A 24597-nucleotide genomic window follows, 5' to 3' on the forward strand; every position below is an offset into this window, starting at 1 on the left:
ATTTAATAGGTGATTTAGGCAATTCACAACACAGAGAAGCTGAACATGTTCTCACCGCGATAATATCTCGCACTGCCACCTGGTGGATTCCTCCAGATTTACGTAAAGTACGCGCGCAGGTATAAACACTTCAACGCTTGCGTAGCAGGAGCGTCCGCTGCAGCATGCGTCACGTCGCGTGAAGTATAAATGAGCCCTAAGTAAGGTCTGCAAGAGGCCAATGGAGGTCTGCAACCAGTAGTGGAAAGTAACAAATTTCATACTTTTAGTTATTGTACTTGAGTAGATTGTATAGGGAATTCCATGCATTATCCAAACCGCTATATCCTAACTACACAGGGCGCAAGGCTTGAAACAAACCCCGGGCAGGGCACACACGCACATGCCAAGCACACACTAGGGACAATTTAGAATCGCCAATGCACCTAACCTGGATCTCTTTGGACTGTGGGAGGAAACCGGAGTACCCGGAGGAAACCCACACAGACATGGGTACAACATGCAAACTCCACGTAAGGTGGACCCAGGAAGTGAACCCGGGTCTCCTAACTGCGAGGCAGCAGCACTACCCACTGCACCACCATGCTGCCCTTTGTATAGGGAATTGTACTTTTTAAATTGTTTTTAAATGTAAACACTTCTGCTTTCACTGTATATAAATATGTAAATAATCCGCCTAATTAAACATTAAACGCTTTTCTATATTTTATTTAATGGTTCTATAAATAAAATAATGTTTATTGATAGTTCATATTTAAGTTTAATATCTACTAAGACAATATTCAAGTTTCTAGTTGAGATTTATTCAGTGGTAATGATGATATAATTTTAAATTGATCACTTACTTTTACTGATATAAAACATATAGGTTTATGTGCTTCTGACCTTTATTAAGGTTGAATGGCAGCCATGCTACCAATAATTTACCTGTTAAATAATGGCTTTTTTAACTAAATTAATTTGAATTACACATTCCAATTAAAATATAAAAGTAACATAGGTTACAGTACAATTATTCAGTCTGTTAAAATCAACTTTAATATATTGCTAAAAGAAAAAAGGCTCCAAAAAATCTCCACATTAGCACCCATAACCACTAGATCCACTACTGTAGTTTACAATAGTTGCAATTTAATTAGTGCCCAGTTCTCTGAAAGGATAAGCTAAAATAGCAAGGAGCCCCACTTTTACAAAGATGCTCATCTTTAGTGCATAGCACATAAGTAAGGTGTACTTAGCATATACAGCAGCTGCATTCTCTTGCAAATAATTTCATTTTGCCGCCACATGTAACCAGTAGCCAACACACTGCGTTTTATTTGTTTAAGCACATATTTCAAGTAACAGTTGACAAAATATACATGATCTGTACACATTTAGTACTGTACTTCAGATCAGCCATAATCAATGTTTCTTTCTGTTTGAGAAACTCATTGCTCCAAATGCCTACATATTTGTTTTTCAAAAACATTGACACGCAAAGTGGATAACATTGATTATTTCATTATGGTGGTACCTGTAAAGGGGTTAGATATATTTGCCAGCTAGTGAAGTCACTTCTTGAAGGTGATGTAATGGAAGCAAAAAATTAACATGTGTAATGATCTGAGCGACTTTGACAAGGGACATCTCCAAAAAGTCTTGTGGGGGGAACCCAGTAACCCAGTGGTTAGTATGTACCAGAAGTGGTCCAAGGAAGGACAACCAGTGAACAGGCGACAGGGTCTTTGATGTCCATGAGGAGCATGGTGTGATCCTACAGAGGAGATACTATAGCACAAATTGGTGAAAAACTTAATAATGGCCATGAGAGAAAGGTGTCAGAACATACAATGCATCACAGCTTAATGCTTATGGGGCTACATAGATGCAGACCAGTCAGAGAGCCTATGCTGTCCCCTGTCCACCACTGAAAGCACCTATAATGGGCATATGAGCTTCAAAACTGGATCATGGAGCAATAGAAGAAGGTGGCCTAGTCTAATAAATCATGTTTTTTTTTTAGATCATATAGATGGCCGGGTGTGTGTTCGTCGTTTACCTGGAGAAGAGATGACAACAGGATGCACTATGGGAAGAGGCCAAAACGGCATAGGGCAGTGTTATGCTCTGGGCAATGTTCTACCGGGAAACCATGGGTGCTGGAATTCATGTGAAGGTTATTTTGACACATCCCACATACCTAAATAGTGTTGCAGGCCACATATATCCATTCATGGCAACCGTATGCCCTGATGGCAGTGCTCTTCCTCAGCAGGATAATGCACCCTGACACATCACAAAAAATGATTCAGGAATGGTTTGAGAAACTTGGCAAAGAGTTCAAGATGTTTGCTTAGCCTCTCAATTTCCCAGATTTCAATCCACATCTCAATCAGAACCTGTGGGATTGCTTGAAAAACAAGTTCGATTTAAAGAGGCCCAGCCTTGCAACTTACAAGACCTGAATTTTCTGCTGCTAACATCTTGGTGCCAGATATCACAGGACACCTTCAGAGGTCTTGTGAAGTCCATGCCTCCACCAGTTAGAACTGTTTTGGCAACAAAGGGGGGGACCTACACAATATTAGGCAGGTGGTTTTAAGGTGGTGGCTGTGTATAAGAATTCATCTGATTGCCTTAAGGTTTTGACTCAAGAATTATGGTTTTGCCTAACGTTTTAATGTTAGTTCAAGTTTGGTTTTGATATATTTCTTTTGGTTATTGTTTCTCTGCTTTTGCTTTATTTTGGAAGGATTTTTCCATGGCTTTGGTCCTCCCTCTGGGGATATACAAACTTATGTTAATAACAACATGTATATACATTTGAAATGCACATTTATATACAGTATATTCAGATTAAAGATGAAGCTCAAACTCATTTTTGGATGACAGTTTTTCTACAAATGTTAGAGCTGGTCTTACAAGGAATTACCCGGTGCCAAGGTTATATTGTATACTGACGTGTGTGTCATATAATTGAGTATTCCCCATCTAAACTCAATAAAAAGGCTTTATCTTTCAAGTATTTTTATTTTATTATTTGTAACAGATCAGAGCCAATCCTTCATATACACAAATCACATAATGTGCATGGTGCCCTAGATCAGAGCATTGATGTGGGGTGCCTGTTGGGGGTTTTGCAGACCTCCACGATTCAGGAGCAGTGCAGGACAGTCAATTGGATTGCACTTTTTTTCTTTGCTTGGTTTACTTGACTTGAGTCAAATAACTCCTCCCACAACATTAATCTTAACCATAATGTAACTGGACATATCAAGTAACATCACTGAAAGATGACTTCAAGTCAACAACAGGCAGGAGCACAGAAAAGAAAAAAAAATAAAAGTATGAAGAAGTGTGTGCTGGTCTTCCAGTTGGGTTTAGAATTCCAGTAACATCAATTGCCACTACACTAAACCTAGCAGTTTACTGGAGTAATGGTGCAGCATTCTGTGTAATATACAGTTACTTAGCTGACACTTGATTAATTTCAACATTTGGTTTATTTTATTGCCAGCTAACATTACTGATTTAGTTAAAGTCTTATTTATATATGCTGTCATTGGAAGGACATAATGAAGTTTTAGATAAATTCATAAGTTTAAATATATTCACGTTTATTTTTTTATATTTATATATTCAGATTTATTTTGACCCTGTGTTTACTACATAAAGTAGCATTAATGTACGTAGTAGTACATTAGTAGCAGTAGTATTAGTAGTCAGATTTTGTATTATTATCTATATTATTACTAGTAGTAGCCATAGTAGTGGTAGTAGTATTGAAATTGTTTTCGTTGTTGCCCACAAGTCACAAGTGATACTGTTGGCTATATCAAGTAACAAAGAGAAACAGTACATTGATACCCTGGATCACTATTATCTCTTATATATATTTCTCTTCTGGTTCGTCCTGCTTCCTCTTCAAAACCGGTCCCCCCCCCACATGCAGCCCACATGGCATTTCTCGATTCCTATTGTTCGCCCTGCTTTCTCTTCAAAACTGGTCCCCCCCACACTCTTCCAAACCCTTCCCCACGCTGCCTTTCAGAGATGGAAGAAGGCAGTCCGAGAAATGTTACTTATATGGGAGGAATGATTTAATAATGGTAATTATTATTATTTAATAATTGCCATTTTGAGTGTATAAATGGATATAAATAATTGCATGTAAACGATTCACCAAAATCTGTTGTATGTAAAGATACTGTTTTAAACGTTATTGTTTTTTCATCAGAAAACCTGGTTTCCACATCTACCTGTATTAGTTTAAATGGCACTTTTGCCACTCGCAATAGGGCGGACGCACTGATGTATAGTGTCAACTGCGCAACACAGTGAATGCAGTGTTTATCTATATATGTCTGTGGTTCCCCGCTCCTCTCTCATGACCCCATTGGTGTCACGTCACCGCCGTATATCTAGCCTGACCGCATGACCTTTCAGTTCGGCCATGTGTGTGCCTGGGAGTCTTTTCTGTAGCCTGCTACAGGAAGGTACTCTCTCGACCATTAGCACTGGTTTTGCTCCTTGCTATTCATTTCACTCCTTGCTATTTTCGTTATACTGCGACGGTTGTTTCCTAAGCCTTTGTTATAAAATGAATAACAGTATCTTCTTTGTCGACGGGTTTTTGTACAACGTCATCGCTATTCCGGAATCCAGCAACTGCCTGTTCCTATCAGTGGGTTATTTCTTGACACAAACAGTTGACGAAGACAATGCACTCTCACTACGACATAGGGCAGTAGATTTCATGTTATCACATTGGAACAGATCTTGAGACGTTCTTCCTGTTGTTATTTCCAATGCAAGTCGAGTTATCATAACAAGTCATGAATACTATCAATACATGGCAAAGTCTGGAGTTTCTGGTAGTGAAGCTGAAATTCAAGCTCTTTCCGAGATTCTCCATGCTACCATTGTCATTTACTTCAAATACGACCCTAAACATCCCGCCTTGCATTACGTTTGCAAAGATTTGTGTTAATCTACAACAACCAGTCTTCAGCCACGGTCAGTTGTACGTGGCTTTTTCTAGGGTTAGATCTTTCGACTCATTATCTGTCATCTCCAGTAAAACACCTATTCACAACTGTGCTTTCAAGAAGTATTTCTTTCTTCTTGATTTCTGAATTCCTTTCCCACCGTTTTCCGTTCCTATTCTTACACCGCCGTATGCTACGGCGGCCGTCGGCTAGTTATTATTATTATTATCACTAATTAGACCTTCATTTATAAAGGAAACAAATCAATTGGTATATCATTGTTGTTAAATAACATTGAAGTCCAAATCGCTGGTTTGCCCCTTGGATTGCAGCAAACTTCCAGTTACCAGTTTTTCAAAACTTAACATACTTGAGGTCATCCATGGCACAAGAATATATAAGTAGCTTGTCTGTCATCAGCGTCAACTCAGACCTCACACAGATTAAGCTGTAGGATGATCTCATAGATAACTTTGCCTTCAGAAAATGTAGGTGTGTGCTGTTGTGATATTCAACAAAAACTGAAGAAACCCCTATATTTTCATCTCCAACTTTTGATTATTTAATAAAAGGTATTTGTATTTGATGTTAAAAATCATAGTATGTATTTTGTAAAAGGCGCTATATAGCGCCCGACCCGGCACAGACTACACAGAGGCACGTGTAAAACACACAGGCTTTTTATTTCTCTTCACCCGTGGGCGCACGTCTTCCCTGTGTCCCACAGGCCCAACACAGTCCCAAAGCACTTAAATACAGAGCTCCAACAACCCTTCCTGGCACCACCACTCCTCTCAGGCAACCTCGTCCTCTTCCTCCCAATTCTGGCCACGAATAAAGGGAGGCTGGCCCGTTTTATAGCCCACCCAGAAGTGTTCAAGGTGCTTGACCAGCTGGTCCTGATTGCACCTCTGGGTGGGGCTGATAACTCGTCCATGGTTGTTGGCCCTTGGCAGCACCCCCTAGCGGACACTATATCTCCCAACCAGGCTGTGGAGGACTCCATGTCCCATGGAGCCACGTGGGAGACTGGGAAATGAACAACGGCCAGGGAGGCTGCCCCCAAGCGTCCCGGGGGAGGTATTGAGCTGTCCATGGTGGCTCCCCCGGAACATATGCAGCAGGGACGTCCCAACCGGGCATGTGACCCGGCTGTCCGTCACAATTGTTTAAATTAAATTTGTTACAAGAAATACTAATTTAGTGAATTTAGGGTTGGGTGGGCTGGAGGTGTTGGGGCGGGCTCATAAAGATTCCACTTATGGCCTCAATTTGGGTAGGGGTAGCACTGTAACAGATTGATACTTTTTCTAGCAATTTGATTACAAAACAAGAACATAATATCCTGCAAAAATGAATTCTAATATTTAATATGCTGAAAACATTTTAAAAATCCTCAATATTATTGTATCATAATCCAAATATCATGATGAAAGTTCATGTAAACATAATAACAAATCTGAACTTTAATCTTTGTAAGGTGTTTGATAAGATTCACAATTTCCCTACTGTATATTGACTGTGCACCTGTAATAAGTCATTGAGGTATTCCTAATCAATATAATGGCTGTTAAAAATGGCTTACAATTTACATATTAGTATTTAGATATATGTTTTTTTCACATACATGTACCTATGTTATTATATCTTTCAGATACATCTTTATTTAAAGAAAAGCTAAATTATCCAAAGCCCATGGCCTTAGCTGTAGTTACCTTGGAAACATTGCAACATACTGTGTTAATTATGTTTTGACATAAATCACAGCAATAATTTTGCATTGTATGTAAGATGTGCTGAACTGATTATGATTTTTGGGTGAAATGAGTGAAAGTAACATGCAGAATATCTGGTTATGTGAATTTATTGTTAATTTAGATATTTGTATCACAAGTTATTTGCTGCTGAAAATGCAGTACATTGAAAGTGGTTTATTATGTCGCTTATGCTCAAAGAGCATAATAAAATGTAAAAGCACACAATTACAATGAAGTATTTTTTGACTCTGTTGTGCTCTTTTGCAGCTCCCTGTCCCAGCAACACCTTCTTTTGTCATAGCAACATGTGTATCAATACGACTCTGGTCTGCAATGGTATTCAAAACTGTGTTTATCCATGGGATGAAAACCAGTGTAAAGGTAAACACAAATTATTTTGTTTATACAACAAATAAACAAATATACAGCAAATAAAGAATGACCAACCTAGGCATTTAAAAAAATTACAAAAAAATCTTACACTTACCCTTTGATTAATTTTTTTTAATATTATTCTTACTGTGTGTGTGTATTTTTCATTTTATGTGATCCTTAATTTGAGAGAAGCAGCATGGTCCTGCTCAGTCACTGCAGTTCAAGACATTTTTACTCTTTAATTATTTCCTAGTGAAGGCAGTGATTAGGATACATTACTGCATTTCCAATTATACCTTTTTTATGATATACACACGTTTTACACAGCACCCATAACCCTTCATAACTTCTATGCCAAATACAGTAAGTTATTTAATTTTTCTAATTCTAAAGTTTATGCTTATTTTCATTATGTATAGATGCAAGACATGTTATTCTTCCCCATTCCTTTATATCCTTTATTCAGACTGTTAATATTATATAACAAGACAGTTGATAATCCAAATTAAAACTTTCTGGACTTTTGTTGTTCCTTATTTTGGTCAAAAGTTTATTCTGTGCATTTTCTTTTGCTGCGTGGAGTGTGAGCATTCACCTTCTACATTACAGTTCTAAATATTATATTATCAAAGCTAGAATACATTTTGCTGCAGTCATACAGAAAGGTAAAAAGATGTAAAGAAGACACAGGATTTACACCTTGAGTGTGAACTTGATCCATTAGTGTACATTTCTTTTTCCTAAAAACACATTTAGAGAACTTCCAGGGACATACTGTAGCTTACTTCTCTTTGTGAAAATTCTCCTCACCTTAATATGAGTGAAGCAAAACAGATGTGTGTTTCCTGAAGAGGCATTAGCTCTCTTGGAAATGTGTTCTTTTGAAATTGCGGTATATTAAATAACTAAACAATATAGTAATATACCAGAAAAGGCGATATCCCTCCCATCGTGATTACGGTGGTACAAGAATCACATGAGAAAAATATCTTTTTAGCTTACATTTACTGACGGTTAACACGGTTACAGACGGGAGGCATATGGACAGACTTTATCCAGGTGGGAATCTGGATCAACACAGGCTGCCATTTTCTCGTCCCCACGCTGGGAGGTTTTTCGAAACTTTGCCGACTCAGCATCAAAGGGTCTGGCTGTTGTCCAAGCCTTTTATAATGTCTTGCTTCACTTGCTGGTCTTCTCTGTCTCCAAACAAGGGGTAAACTCCTCCTCCACAAAATACAGAAATATCATAGTGCTTACATGCCGGTTCTCATTCTCCCAATAAGGAAAGAAGATTTTGTGCTGACAGAGGACAGAAATGCTCTATCCTGTGTTTAAGCTGACTATACAAGCCTCCAGTTGTCTTTGGCTATCTAATCCAATGCTTGGCTAGCAATTCTAACTGCTGAGCCCCTGTGTGCCAAATTTAACATGCACATGTGAATAAAACTCATTACAGTGTTGTCCAGATATAGTGACATAAAGAAAAATGTAGTATAACAATGTGTAAAACTACTTTTTTTAACTAATTTGCCTTTGATCCTCATAAGTAGAATCTAATTTAAAGTTTTATTTTTGCCTTATCTTATTAGACAGAAGAATGTGTCTTTAGTCAGAAACATGCAGTTAAGTTGACCCCATGGAAAATATAAGGAGACCATCACAGAGTTTGTCAATATTATATGACATCAATCAGTCATTCAGTATTTATCCTATATAGCACCATTAGCAGCACTAAATATCCCAAGGTGTTTTACATGTTAAACAGGTTTACAATACAGAATCAAATAGTATAATTAAACAGTACAGTCATATACTGTATATATATTTACTAATTTGGCTGATGCTTTTATCCAAGGTGACTTACAACATTTATGATACATTTGGTTACATTTCCAATTGGAGCAAAGGCAGGTGATTTTGCTCATGGTCACACAGTGTCAGTAGCAGGATCTGAACCCACCACCTCAGAGTTTGAGGTCCCAAGCCTTAACCACCACACCACTACATACATACATATATATATATATATATATATATATATATATATATATATATATATATATATATATATATACACACACTGTATACAATCAAAAAATCAGACCCCAACTTATACGCCTGTTCAAAAATGTGACGCTTACATTTTGTTTTTACATGTTCCTGCTTCCTCCAATCTCACATCAGTTTCTCAGACACATCAAATTTTGTTGCAGCAGCACAGTTACCAATTTCCTTCGCTACTTCAATGACAATGACTTTAATTTAAAATCAGCTTCATATTTTCTTCTGATTGAACACTCCATCCATAGATAAGGGATGCTCTAACGATAAAGGTGTATGAGGTCGTGAGATACAAAAAACACAAAATAGTACAAACGTTGCTTCGGAATAGTACGGGTATTACCGTGTGGTCACATAGACACAATACATAGAAAAAAAGGCAGTGTGCTCTGTGGTTACTCTCTCAGGTGGGCATTAGCATATCATAATCTCTTGGACCAATAGCGTGAGATTTCCGCATTCGACTTATACGACCAACATTATAAAATACCAGAAATTATACAGTAAAATCAAGTCCCAACTTATTCGTGGGAGAAGTTATCCGCGAGTATATACAGTATATACATATACAGTATTTTATGTTAGTTTATGGTTGCACTGCCCCACCTTTTTACCTTTTTTCTTTTACATTTATTTACATATGTATATATGTATTGTATATAGGAATGCAAGACCCAGTAAAACTGCTAGTCTAAGTCAGAGTTTTGAATGATTCATGCTAAGAAAGAAAAAAAGCTTAAATGTCTCATTGTCTTTCTTTACTTGCAGAAAAAAAGAGCACTGGCCTGTTACAGCAGATAACAAAAACGCATGGCACTATTATTGGTGTGTCTTCAGGTATAGTACTGGTGCTGCTCATCATTTCCATTTTGGTTCAAGTGAAGCAGCCCCGCAAGAAAGTTCTGACTCGGAAACCTGTATTTAACAAGTCTGGCTTCCAGGAGGTATTTGATCCTCCACATTACGAGCTGTTCTCTCTGAGAGACAAAGAGATCTCAGCAGATCTGGCTGATCTCTCAGAAGAACTTGACAACTATCACAAGATAAGACGGTCCTCCACAACTTCACGTTGCATCCATGACCATCACTGTGGCTCTCAACCATCCAGCATTAAGCAGAGTCGCACAAACCTTAGCTCTATGGATCTTCCATACAGAAATGACTTTTCTCAACCTCAGCCCATGAAGACTTTCAATAGCACCTTCAAAAAAAGTTGCTATGGTTACAAACAGACACATGACTGTGCAGAAGAGGTCATAGAAGACAGAGTGATGGAGGAGATCCCATGTGAAATATATGTGCGAGGAAGCAGAAACAGTGATGCAGTGCAGCGTTCAATGTCAATTGACTTTTGAAAAACAAGCTACCTGAGATGACTGAAACACATGCATTGTAATTTTTTATTTCTGCTCGCTAAAGGAATTTTCAGTATGTGCTGTCTGAAGAGTACATTTTTTATCTGACGAGGATGGTTCTTATTTGAAGGACACATTATTTTAATATTCGACATAATGGAAATTTTCTGAAAGGCTAAATTCTATAGGTGTTTATTTTTTCTTTTTGGTCTTTTTTGGATATCATTGCTCGGTTAAAGACTTTTTGCACTGGTTAAAATGAAAATAAAAGTACAATAATGTAAATACTAATGTCTAAATTAAAACCAGCCCCAGCTCTGGTGTTCGGAATGCTCTTGTAGGTATTTTTTTTTAATATACATTGATGAATTCCATGTTTGCAAGTCTTACAAATGTTAGAAAACTCAGTCATCTGTATGTGTATTTGTCTTTCATTGTTTCAGTCTTCATTATCTTATTATGATTAGATCCTCTTATTTTTAAAGGATAACTGCGATGTTGTGCTCCTTAAATTAGGCAAAATTATTGGCATTCTTCTTAGCTGAATAATACAAGTCCAGAATTTTACCACATAGTGATATCCATGAGATCATACCCACTACAGATGCCTACCATGTTTATCAATAGTTTATGGTCGCACTGACCCACCTTTTTACCTTTGTTCTTTTACATTTTAATGGAGCATACTGATTATGAGGCCTACATTGGAATACTGGTGCTTATCCCGTCAGTACAGGTCACAAGATGAGAACCAAACCTGGCAAGGTGCAAGTCCTTCACAGAGCCCTTACTCACTGTGCATGGCCAGTTTAGTGTCACCAATAAACCTAATATGCGTGTTTTTTAGAATGTGGAGGGAAGAGTGAATTATTGTATAAAATCCATGCAGACAAGGGAATAACATGCCAGTTCCACACCGACAGTGCCCAAATCTGGAATTCAAAAACAGGATTCTGGAGCTGTGAAGTCAGAATATTTCATCTAATTACTAGTGATACCCAGTCCTTCTCAGGATACAATAATATGGTTTCTTTTTCTTGTACCAACTAGGTATAGGTTCCTCCTTTTGTGTACCAGTATTTCAATTTCTTCTTTGTTCATGTCCATATTTGAGTTGTATATATATATATATATATCTAAAGAGCTAGTGAAAAGTATTATACACGAGTGAATCTGTTGAATGACCTCAGTTTTCTTCACATTACTAGTTTCTTTCTTTTATTTTATCCTAGATTGCCATATACTGCAGTAATGATTTAAACTTATTTTATAAGAATATAGTATGCCAAGGTGCCTAAAAATTAGGATCCACAGTGTCTTGCCTTTTTTAAATTGATACATACTTGCTGTATATTTCTTCCTCATCTGATTATCATGTCCTTCAGTTTTGAAATGACAAGCCTCCCTTTTTAAGCACATCAAACTGATAGTCATTTATCATCTTTCCATTTAGGTCTTATATGTTAAATGACTTGCTAAAATACCTCCTTTAATGAAAATGTTTAAAAAAAAAGCATATAGGTTTTTATTTTGTTTGCATGAATGTAATGGCCCCAATTAAATTTTAAATATGGTTCCTCATAGTACTTGCATGCTGTAGGTGAATGAGGTTTCTACACTTTCTTTCCCATCTCTTTAAGGCAGTTTCTCTGTAGTGCTCAAACCCATTTTGTAACCTGTCACCTACTAACCTCTGTTGTAGCTCATTATCACATCAGAGAAGCAGGGTCATTTCAGGCTGCCTGTGTCTCTCTTCTGGTTGTACAGTAGAATAATGATGGGCCAGTAGTTAAAACGGTCTGTCTTGCCTTTCATTTCAAGGGATAATGCATCACGAATGTAAATGCTGGGTGTGTGCATACTCCATTTTAATTTATATAAACATAAGCCTTAATGCTGAATACGCAGCCAAGTCAAATCTTAATACTGTATAAATACAATTAAAGAACAGTAAAAGCCATCTTCCAAAATGGTCTTTAATGATTTGTAAGGTAGAAAATACATTTTATTTGTCAGATATAATGATAACCAACAAGAAACTATAAGTGAAAGTTATTTCCATGCACAACAAAACGTTACATCCCCAGTGTTTCTGCTGTGTTTTCTGCTTCCTGACAATAAATAATAATTAGAAATAAAACTGCTTTATTTGCCAGCTATATGCATCCTCATTTCCCTACATTTTACCAAAGACAAACTTATTTTGTTACCTTAGTATAGGTTCAGAGCTTGCTGTGTGCAGACATGTAAGTGTATAGTCAGTTTCAAAAGCAGAATAGCAAGCAATTTATGCAGTAGCTTTTAAATCAAATAATGTAAATTGTGAAATATTTATTCTTTTTTATTTTGTATATTTTTACAAAGTGTACAGGAAAGAGGGAGTAGACTAGCACTGTGAAGTTAACCAGCAATGATATAATGTAAGTACAGTATGTGTTTTATCACTGTAACTCAACTCTGTCATGGTGAAGGTGCATTGATAATTGTGAAAATATTTTTCTGTGTGGTACGAATCAGCTAATTTAGTGCAGTAGAGGTAACACAAATAATATTAAAGTCACTAAAGGGCACTCGCTATCATTTTTACGTATGTTTGCTAATTGTCTGTTCTTGAATGGAGGTACTTAGAGAATTTTTTTTCATTCTGGAAATTTCCTGTAAACTGCAGGAATGGTCACACATTTTTAGTCCTCATAATGTATTCACAGTGTAAGCAAAATGTTCCCATTATGCATGCCTCTTATGTTTGTCACTGATTGTTTGCCTTTCACAAGAAAACAGAGTTAAAAGGATTGTTCGACTATTGCTAAAAATCTAATTCAGTCACCCAAAATTATTTTTAAGCTATATGGCATTTTTAATTGAGTTGATTCTTATATCACATGTTTGAATTCTTTATATGGACTGCCATTGATCCTTTCTCATTCTTGTCCTCTGTTTTCCCAATACGTTTAGCAGCTGTATAACTTACACTTGATTGCTGTGTTGTGCACAATTATTCTTTTGTTAGCTCTTGTGTCTAGTCTGCTTCATTAACCTTTCTTGTACTTTTACAAAATTTAAGAAATATTTCTTCTTAATACCACAGAGATTGTTTTCAACACTGCATGCTGTCTCCTGGTGAAGACAAATGTAATTTATAATACAGTTTTGTTTATTCAGTCATACCTAGCTTTTAAAGAATGAAAGACTTTAAAGCAGACCATAAAAGTTACAATCAATAAAATGATAGCATCAAATATTAGAAACAATCTTTAACTAATATATACATAGCCATAATCTGATTTTCTGAAATTATTAATCAGATCATTAAGAATATACTTACAGAACAATAAATGTCCTTTACATCTAATCACTAGTCTGAAAAGATTTAAAATAACTAAAATAGGGAAAAAGTAGCTGTTATTATAAACTAGCTACAGTCAAATCCAGGAGATTGAGAGTCAAAAAAACAAACTCAGAGAAACAATCTAAAATTGTAGTTAAGGGGCACAGCAATAGAGTCAAAAACCTGTGAAGAGAGCCAAAGAGTAAACCAAAGAATGTTGTCATAAGACAGCAAAACGTTATAGCCAGTGTGGCCACCAGAGGACGCTTCAGCCACCCCACCCTAACAGCCCCCACAGAACCCAACAGGGCTGTGCCGAACTACAACTCCCATGGAGCCCTGTAGGAATCCAAGGAGCCTCTGCAACCCAGGCTGGCTGCCATCTTGTTCTCTGTCCGCAAAGGGGCCACAGCCATCCGTCACACCAGAAGTTAATTTAAAGCTAAAACAAAATTCGTACAGCGTTTTAAGTTGTATCCAGAAACTTTGGCAACCAGGAAATGCACAGTGTGGACCTTTAAACCTTTGATCTGGTAATGTCACACGTTGCACCTTCCAGTTGACCTTACTTAGCAAAGGCATAGTGAGCATCAACAGAAAGGCTTCAAAATGGTGTTGCCAACAAGAAGGACAAGAATGCACTGCAGGATAACAATAATGTTTCAGGTATTTTTGAGATTAAGAAACCATTTAAAAAATTAATTTTGAATTGTGGCAAGGCAAAAGAGGCCAAAAGTTTCAAAATCTTGCATATCAAGTAAAACACAAAATGAAACTGAAAATAAACTCACTCTTAATTTGGGTCTACCTGGGGGTCTTAAAACAACATACACTCAGTGAGATAACTCTCCCTGTTTCTCATCACAAAACTACCACTAAAAAGTCTCTGTTATAATTGTTAGTGTGAAGCAACCAGATGGCAAGTTTAGTGATTGGGCCAGAAAATGAAGATCAGTCTGAATAAGGAGAAATACAAGAGGCAGTCTGGAGTCAGGAGCCATCAAGTGAAATATGCCAAGCATCCAAAACAAAAATGTTAGCCAAAAGTTCTGAGTGTATAGTCTGTGTATTGTCCCTTTCTAGACTAAGATTGCAAAGATTCCTTGACAAAAATCTTTAACCCAAAAATAGGATATGAGAAGTCAGTGTCATGTCTAATGCCGCTAACAACATGGGAAGCAATTATACGGCAAATATCAGGATGGCAGCACCCTCAGTATGTCTTCCCACCAGCCTCTCTCTTTTTTCTCTCCCTCTATCACCTTCTTGCTACTTATCACCCTGCTGTCTCATTACTTTTCCCACTGATGAGCCTTTGTCCCAACTTTCCTCCAAGCAGAAGACTTACAGTAAGTGATTTACAGCTTGAGGGCACTTTAAATGCCTTTAAACTCTGGCACCTATCAAACTGAAAGGAAACAACTGGCCGCATCTCATCATCTGAAACTACTTTTTTCCGGTGAAGGTCATTGTGGTAGCAGGTCAGCACAGACTTCCCTGTCCCCAGCTATAGATTCCAGCCCCTTCTGGGGAATTCCCAGGCATTCCCAAGCCAGCTGAAAGATATAATCTCTCCAGCATGTCTTGGGTCTGTCATAGGAACTCCACCCAGTGGGACATGCCTAGAGTAGCTGCCTCATCCTTACAACATGCACAAACCGCCTCAGCTGGCTCTTTTCAATCCGGAGGAGCAGCGTTTCTATTCTGAGGCTCTCCATTCGTTTCCAAGGGAGAACCATGACCTCCGATTTGAAAATGCTGATACTCATCCCAGCCACTTCACACTTGGCAACGAATAGCTAGAGTGCATGCCAAAGTTGCACAGTCAGATGAGGCACAGAGGACAACATCATCTTCATAAAGCAACATTGCTACCCCTAGCCTTCCCAACTGGACACCCTCATATCCTTGGTTGCACCCTCATAATCCTGTTCATGAAAACCACAAATAGGAATGGTGACAAGGCCTGATGAAGCCTGAAACCCACAGGGAGTTTATTCAACTTAAACGCAAGTTTTCGGAAACAGCTCTTAACTGGGTTTGTTTAGGGAATGAATAGTACACAAAAATTGCTTCACTATTCCATATTCCTGCAGCACCTCTCACAACACATGCCAAGGGACACAGTCTTCTATTTTTTTCAGACTCTACAAACCACATGTAGAATGGGTTATTATAGTCCCACGCACCCTCTAGCATCTGCACCAGGATGGAGAGCTTGTGTACTGCTCCACAACAGGCCTCATGCCAGTCATAATCTTAAAGGGTACCATACCATTTCTCACACCTTGGGGTCATGAGTGTCCCTCTGAAAGCCAGGAGGTTTTCTAATGTCCCATCAGCCTTCCATGACCTCACTCTTACATGAGACAGAAGATTAGGATTCCTTGGCGCCTGTCGAGTCTCCCTCTCTTATGTTTAGGACCTTCATGGCCCTTGCCTGCCTTTCATAATTGGCAACCCCTTGTGCACTGAGATACCCATTTAATTCTGCATTTTTTCTACAACTATGTACTATTTTGAATGGGCACTGGTAGTTATAGAAATCCATCATACATAGCAGAAACATATACTAATTTAGGCTTTGAAAGTAAATGTTAAGTTACGGTTTAACTGTATTAATGTTTTACTCTATAATATGGTCACAGCTGGCGGCTGTTAACAGTCCAACTCTTTGCATACTGTAAGATTATTGTGCTCGTATGCCTTAAATTGATTAAATCAGCTAAATATTTGCATCATTATTTTTTTGCATCATCAATTTAAAAGAAATGAGCTGCTATTTAAACTCGCTAGGTTAACAAGATGTAAAATAATTAAATCTCTTCCTGTATATTAATATACGAGCGGGGGACTGAAAAATTCTTGGAATTAGCCAATAGCATAAGAGTAAAGAGTAGTTATCTAATATGCTGCTAGATATCACATGCCCACAGTCTGGTTAGTCAGTTTGCCGAGTGCCATTGTGCTGAGCTGATCAAGTCCACATTTCTGGTGTTATTCCACAATCATGCATGGGACTTCAGTGATTTTTTTCCCTTCCCTTTCAAGAGTCAATGATTATTATGTTTTTCGAGACTCCCGAACTTCTTCATAAATAGTTTGTGCCAAAGTGTCAGACTGTTATTTATCATTACATTGAAATACTGAGGCCTCTGCAAGAAAGCATCAGGAAAAACAGAGGCAGAAGTGGTGCACCCAAAACTAGGATTTGTACCATGACAACATACTGGCATAAAATGTGTTGTCAGTCAAAAACAAAATGTGTTTATTTGCACCAAATGTATCTGCCAGATCTCACTCCCTATGACATGTTTTTTAACTCCCGAAATTAAGACTGAGTCTGAAGGAAAGAAGATTTGCTACTGTGGAAGAAATCCATGAAAAAAATATTAATAATAATACATTTTATTTATATAGCACCTTTCCCATGCTCAAGGCACTTACAGAATATAAGAAAGAACGGTAGGGTATACAGTATATAGCATTGTACAAACCAAATAAATAAATAAAGAAGATTAAGACAGTAAATTCAGAGAAAGCCTAACAGACAACAGAACTGATGGTCTAGCATACGCATACAGGTTACATGCGCATCTTGACATAGAGATAAACAGAGTAGGGGAATGAAGTCAAGTAGAGCTAAAAGCCATCCTGAACAGATGAGTTTTGAGTTGTTTTTTAAAAGAATTCATGGAGTCAGCTGACCTAATTAATTTCAGTAGGTCATTCCATAGTCTGGGCGCTATACAGCTGAAGGCCCTGTTACCCATGAAGTGTAGATTAGAGTGGGGCACAACAAGATTGGCAGAATCAGAGGACCTTAGTGAGTGGGCAGGCATATAGTGATGGAGAAGGTCACTGATGGTTATTTAAGGCTTTGTAGGTTATTAGTAGGATTTTATATTCGATTCTGTAAGACACAGGGAGCCGGTGAAGATGGAGCAGGATGGGTGTGATGTGCTCAAAAATGACACCAAGATTCTTTGCAGTAGAGGCAGGTCTGATGAGATCACCACCAAGATGGACTGGGAAGGAGCTCATTTTATTAAGTTGCATTTTAGCCCAATTTGCAGGAGTTTAGTTTTGTTGCAATTTAATTTTAAAGAGTTCTGCTGCATCCAGGTTTTAATTTCACTGAGGCAGGTTGTGAGCTGAGAAAGCTCTGATGATGTTCCACTTTTTTACATTGAAGTAGAGTTGAGTATCATCTGCATAGAAATGATAGCTCAGTCCATAGCTATGAATAATATGGCCAAGGGGAAGCATATAAATACAGAAGAGAAGAGGGCCGAGGACAGAGCCCTGAGGAACTCCTTGTGTGACTGGCGCCGAGCTGGACCTGCTGTTGCCAAGACTAACAAACTCTTGCCTATCAGTCAGATAGGACTTGAACCACTGGAGGGCAGTGCCAGAGATACCTAGCATGTTCTCCATTCTGGACAGTAGAATGTCATGTCTGACCGTGTCAAATGCTGCACTGAGGTCTAACAGAATTAATATGCTGGTTTGTCCAGAGTCTGCTGCCATAAGCAAATCATTGGTTACCCGTAACAGAGCAGTTTCACAGCTGTGCTGCACCCTGAAACCAGACTGAAAGGGTACCATCAAATTATTAGAAGTTAAGTAGTTGGTGAGCTGGGAGGCTACAACACACTTAAGAACTTTTGACAGGAAAGGTAAGTGGGAAATAGGCCGGAAATTGTTACGATTGTCAGCATCAAGGCCAGACTTTTTTAACATCGGGGTTACAGAAGCGATTTTAAAAGTGAGCGGCACAGAGCCAATGGCAAGGGATGAGTTTATTATTGTTGTAACAGTCTGGATTATGGCATGAAGGCATGTAGTAAGCTCACAGTAACAAAAGATGATTATAGAAAATGTCTCCAGGAACGAGAGAGGCACTGGGACAAGTGTATCGCATCTCAATGAAAGTATTTTGAAGGTGACTAAAAGGAAATTGCTGTAAGTTTTATAATAAAGGTTACTTTTAACAATTCTGTCAGAGGATTAGGATTAGGAATGCAGGGTGATTTGGGTCACCCTTTGTACAGGTTTGTCGATAATTCTCAAATTCTGTTGGGACCAGCAGTAGAGAAGCAGTTTGGAACTGCCAGAATCATTGGGGTGCCAATCCTGTAATCCTAGTTTAACTGCAACACAACGAATTAAACACTGATGTAGGATCAGCCACCACAGGGTCCTTTGCTGCTGTTGTGTTCTTGTTTTGTACACAAGTCCAGATCATAAATGAGACACCACCTTCCAGGGCTGTCTGTTGCCTTTAATGACGGCCCTTCTGGTAAGGTAGTGCCTTGTCCAGAGCATCACAACTGGGGTTCAATGCTCTCACTGAGCATCTTGTCAGGGCTGTGGATAAAAGAGAAGATACCGTTAGTGATGGCGCCCTCTCTCCCCCTGGAGTGGTACTGCTTACCTCAGTCAGCCGCATATGCATTATTATTGACAATAATTGTATCCCCTTTATTTGTCTGTTTTATCATGACCTTAAACTCTATCTTGTCACAAAACGGAGCCAACTGGTGAAAGCCACACAATGGTGGCTAGATACTGTTTTTCGTTAGCTAGATCACTCCAAACCTAAATCCTGAATCCAAATGCGACAGGAATGAATGTTTAATTTCATCTCACCTGTTTTCCCACTTTAGCAGTTTATTTCCTGATAAAGGACTTGAAAACAATAATCTAGCATCTCCTGTTCATTTTAACAAACAATTGTGCGGCTTCTCAAGTTTTGTTTTACTGTGATCGATTAAGAAATGATATGCGGTTTGTGTGCATTCATGATACAACTGTCTAAATGTAAATAAATGTCCGAAGATGATGCTGCAGAGCCTCTCTTCACTTTTCACAGCAGTTCTCGATGCCTGACTTGTTCATTCTGTTTGCTTCTTGTTTGTGGCCTTTGATCTGACGAATGACACCTCATATAAATCTGTTGGAAAAAGCAAAGAAATGAACCCAAGCCTGAGCCCTGTTAATGCAGGTCTAGAAGTTTCAGGCATTTGCACCTTCTGTCCAAGTAATTTTAATCTGACATACTTACAAACCACTATGGTTTGTGTGTTTGGCATCGCATCAAGCCATGGATATTTGCTTAAATCAGTAGTTTCTTTTCAACTCTATTTTAAGAAAGGATAATCCCTCTGGCATAAAAAGAAGATTACTTGGGTCCAATAATGTTCACCTAATCTCTTATCCTTTATCGTGCATTCACTGCTAAGAATGGAATGAGACGAGTTGGTATCTTTTCATTCTCCTGCTCTTAGCACAGTCAGCATTTATGGTAAGACTGACAGACGGGCATCCCCCAGTCACTCCTGTAACCCTCCATATGTTGCAAAACCAAAATCAATGGAAAAATAGTAGGAAAAAAATGTTTTAGAATCAGTTCAATCCTGCTTTCAGAACCGGTGGATTGTACTATGAAAGAGATTCAGTTAATGTGCTGTGAAATGATGTCACATTTTATTAGGCTTTGATACACGTGAAGGCGACATAAATAAAATATCACTGAGCAACCCTGGGTGAAAAATCAGGTAGGCATTCCAAAAATCGCTTCTGTCAGTTGCAAAACTGAAAGTGGACTGATAGGGCGTTTACGTTTCCTATTCAAGATCAAGTCGTACAGTATGATGTGCTTCTTAGCAAACTGACATGCTGATAATGGTGCTTCTGGGTGGGCTTGTAAAGAGACTGCTCTAAGGATTTTAGGGAAATTGAACGTTTCTAGGCATAATAACTCCTGCGAATGATATTTTGGAGGCCGGATGGCCATGTTGTGGTTCGCTTCATCGATTCCACAGACTATCTGTTTGAAAGATTACCCTGAAATGAATGACTTCCCCTATGCAATAAATCACTAGAAGGGACTATAAAGGCCATTTTCTGCCTCACTCCGCACTGTCCTTCTGCAATGCGGCCGCAGAGAGCTTAAAGAACTCGGCACATCCACATAAAAAATGACAAGGGGTGATCGAGCTATCTTGAAGGCTTTTACTGGACGTACTTCGTTGTAAACTGAAATATGTACAAAAGAAACAGACAGACATTTACAGGTGTACAATCAAAGACAATAAAGAATGATTTACAAAGCAATACATAGCAGACAGTGTACATTAAACAATAAAGCTTTAAAAGACACTTACAAGGCGAGTGATTTCCACGGTTGGACCAAGACAAAGAGAAGCGCGTAGACAGAGGTTCAAATTGTTGCGTACCACAACTAACCAGACACAGGGGTTTATATACCCTAAGGATACGCTTTGGACGTGACTGAAACAAGAGATAAAGGGGTGCACATGGGGTGTATTGTATTCAAATGTTTATTATGGGACCAACGTGCTTTACGTGAGTTTCATAGACTTTTGTAGCACCACTGTGAGTGTGGGACATGACTGACTGGTGCGTTAATAAATGACAAGATGAAGGGGGAGCACAGCTCAACAAATAACAGCCTCAACTAACAAGATGTGGGGCAGAACAGGCCATATGGAAATTAAAATGGACAGAACATATTATCACATTCACATTCACAAAAAAGGCTAATCGCAAGTCTGTTATTAAAATTTGGCAGAAGTAAAAATAGATATGAATCCTATAAGCAGCATTGACTAGGGGCCAAGAGCTTTGATGAAATACGAAGAAATGATGTACACTGGCCAAATGTCACCACGCATGTAGTGTGTTTGAGAGGAGGTCATGCGTCCAAGACAAGAGTTTTGATGATATTCCTACATTTGATTTTGTGATTCATTTTGATATTTTTATCAATTCAGGAATTAAATTAACATTTATTGATAAAACATATCCAGTACTCAAAGCAGCATACGTTTTTGTGTTATTTATTTCTGTAAATAAATGTTTTGATGGCACAACAGTGTAAATACTCTGGTCACAGAGAGTTTTTATTTTAAACATGTACTTGAGAGTGTGACGTTAAGGGAATATGGACTCCTGTGTGGACCGCATGGTGCTGGGCTAACCCTGTCTGGAATCTCTCAACATCTTATCAATCAGGCAGCAATCATTGAGACAGCCTGCTTTTGCTATTTTTTTTTGGCACAGTGATAATTGCTGTCTTTTGGAATCAGGTTTGGGACCCCAATGCTTTTCAGTGAGATGAATACACCAATTAATAGGCTGCTACAGATTTTTAAACACACCCTGAAACTCCATTTGGATCAAATGCCTTATTGGACTTTGACTCATTTTGAAAATGTACCTGACCTCATCTTCAGGGACACACAGACGGGTGAATAATATGGTATCGCAGCTGGAAAGTTATAAATAATCAAAATGGCTGCAGAATGCATTATATTTTTATTCCGAAATTTGAAAATGAACTAAATACGGGACATTTGGGTGTCCCTGAAAGGTCCGTATGGGGCAGGGGACAGAATTATCAAATATGGGACATGTCCCGAATATTAGGGACATGTGGCAACCCTACATGTAACATTTTACTTCCTTTATGTCACACTTTACATTAATTAAATTTCATCTGCCACAAGTCTGCTGAAGTCCATCTGGAAAAGTTGATCAGATTCTACATCATCTGCAAGCTTAACCAGCTTATTGATAATATTCATATCCAAATCATTTCTACACATTATAAAAAGGGCAGCATGCCCAGCAGTGATCCCTGACGTACATCACTACTTCTAAAAAAGTTCGCTTCCCCATAACCCATTGCTTCCTGTGTTTGAGCCAATTTTGTACTCGCCTGCTAATTATGCCCTGAATTCCCACATCTTTTAGTTTAATCGCCAGCCTTTCATGTATTTCCTTATCAAAGCCTTCTAAAAGTCAAGGTAAATAATATCATCTGCACCTCTCTGGTCATATTCTTTTGTTCTTTTCTCATAGAATTCCAGTATATTAGTAAAACATGACCTTTCTCATCTGAAGCCATTGTTGAGCATTTGCTATTTGCTGTTCCAGACAATTGCAGCTAAAAAAGTTTCCGTAATAATTCTTTAAATTAATGGATATGTGATGCACCATAAGCTTCCTGGTCTGTAGTGACTTGGATCAGGCCTTCTTAAACAACAGAATACTGTGTGCCAGCCAACTATCTATAGGAATTTGTCCAGAATTCAGAGATTTTTGAAAAGTGTGTGTTATGTCCAGCGGGTACAAGATTTCAGAAGAAAAGGACGTAGTCATCAGAAGCAGGAGTACGGCTACAAAATTAAATTTAAGAAGGATTGCAGAGAGTTCAAAAACCAGAGAAACAAAAGTAAGTATTATAAATTTTTTAAAAGGTTTGAAGGGTTTTGGAATCTCTTGTTGTCAGATGACGAAATATAAGGAAGGAATATGTATGAGGAGGAAGTCTGTTAACCTTCGTTCTCTTTCTCCTTTTTGCTTTTTCCCGGCATCCTTTTCTACCTGTGGGCGCTGAGCGTCAGTGGGGAACAGCTGAGTTAACTTCACGGCCGAGCAACTAACAATCAACTCACTACCCCCACTGAACTCCCCATGAGTGCCGCCAACGGAAGTGTGAACTTAGTTACACTGCTTTCAATTATATATTTATTTAAAACTCTCCAATTGCCACAGACTCCACTATACCATAAAAAAACCCTCTAATAGGCTCACTTCACAACCTCACATATAAAGGCTGAGGGTGGTCCTTCAGCAGTGATGTCATGATGGCCCTGACTCTTGGGCGAGTTCCACCAACAACATATAAAGACACGGTACATGAATATTTTGAAATAAGAAACAGCATACCACGCAACAGTGCACACTCCACACGGGCTGGCATTTAAACCCAGTCACCTGGGGCCTCATGTATAAACGGTGCACACGCACAGAAATGTTGCATAAAAACGTTTCCAAATTCAAATCGCGATGCATAAAACCTAAACTTGGCGTAAAGCCACACACATTTCCACGGTACCTCATACCCTGTCGTACGCAAGTTCTGCGCTCGGTTTTGCAGACTGGAGGCACCCAGCATCAAACAGTGCTACTGTTCCAGTGTGGTTATGCTTTCTTTTTTAGATCAACCCTGATGCAGCTTTATAAATACACTGAAATTAACTGTATATTGTTTATTAGTTTAAAGCATCAGATTGCAATTAACCTTTAACAATATAACAGTCCACAGAATGGTCAAACTATTCTAAATACAATAGCTGCTTTAGCGTTGTGACTTTCACTGCACCTTCTTCTTCTTCTTTCAGCTGCTCCCATTAGGGCTTGCCACAGCGGATCCTCTTTTTCCATATTACTCTCACTGCACCACTCAGAGTATTTATATCACTGTATCTGAGTGGGGAATCAAAGATCTTCAGAAGCTGAGAAAGAGAATTATTGGTATACAGCATCAAGCACACGCTGCCTCAGCCATGCTGTCTATTAAATTGCTTTCACATGGCAAAAGTTTCAAAGCCTTTCCTGTACGGACCTCGCAGTTCTGAAAGAGTTTCATCCCAAGAACTATAAACGCACTCAATCAAGTGCTCCTTATAGAACTGTCTGTACTTATAAGTAGAATTACCTCACTGTAAACTTGCACTACAGTTACAATATTGCACAACCTGAGGCAATTCATAAAGCGCGTATTTATATATGACAACGATATCATTTTTAAGATGAAATGCAGCAAAATCTGTTTATTATATTATACAGATAATACTTTAACTTCATTTAAATAATGTATATTGCCAATAATTAAACATGCCAGGACACTGTGCCGCAGCGCTAGCTATTAGCTT

The 24597-nt window shown here is 38.4% G+C and overlaps 1 protein-coding gene across 5 annotated transcripts in view; it reads left to right on the forward strand.

Moving 5' to 3' along the window:
- LOC120535347 (neuropilin and tolloid-like protein 2) overlaps positions 1-12022 on the forward strand; it is a 100274-nt gene extending 88252 nt beyond the window's left edge. For all 5 annotated transcript variants that reach the window (XM_039763127.1, XM_039763125.1, XM_039763128.1 and 2 more), the window contains exons 8-9: positions 6995-7108; positions 9935-12022. In XM_039763127.1, coding sequence (XP_039619061.1) covers positions 6995-7108; positions 9935-10521 — 701 coding nt within the window. In that variant the 3' untranslated portion in view covers positions 10522-12022. The remainder of the gene's footprint in view (positions 1-6994; positions 7109-9934) is intronic.
- The last annotated feature ends 12575 nt before the right edge of the window (positions 12023-24597 follow it).

Source organism: Polypterus senegalus, chromosome 9 (genome assembly GCF_016835505.1).
Source record: "Polypterus senegalus isolate Bchr_013 chromosome 9, ASM1683550v1, whole genome shotgun sequence".
Lineage (NCBI taxonomy): Eukaryota > Metazoa > Chordata > Cladistia > Polypteriformes > Polypteridae > Polypterus > Polypterus senegalus.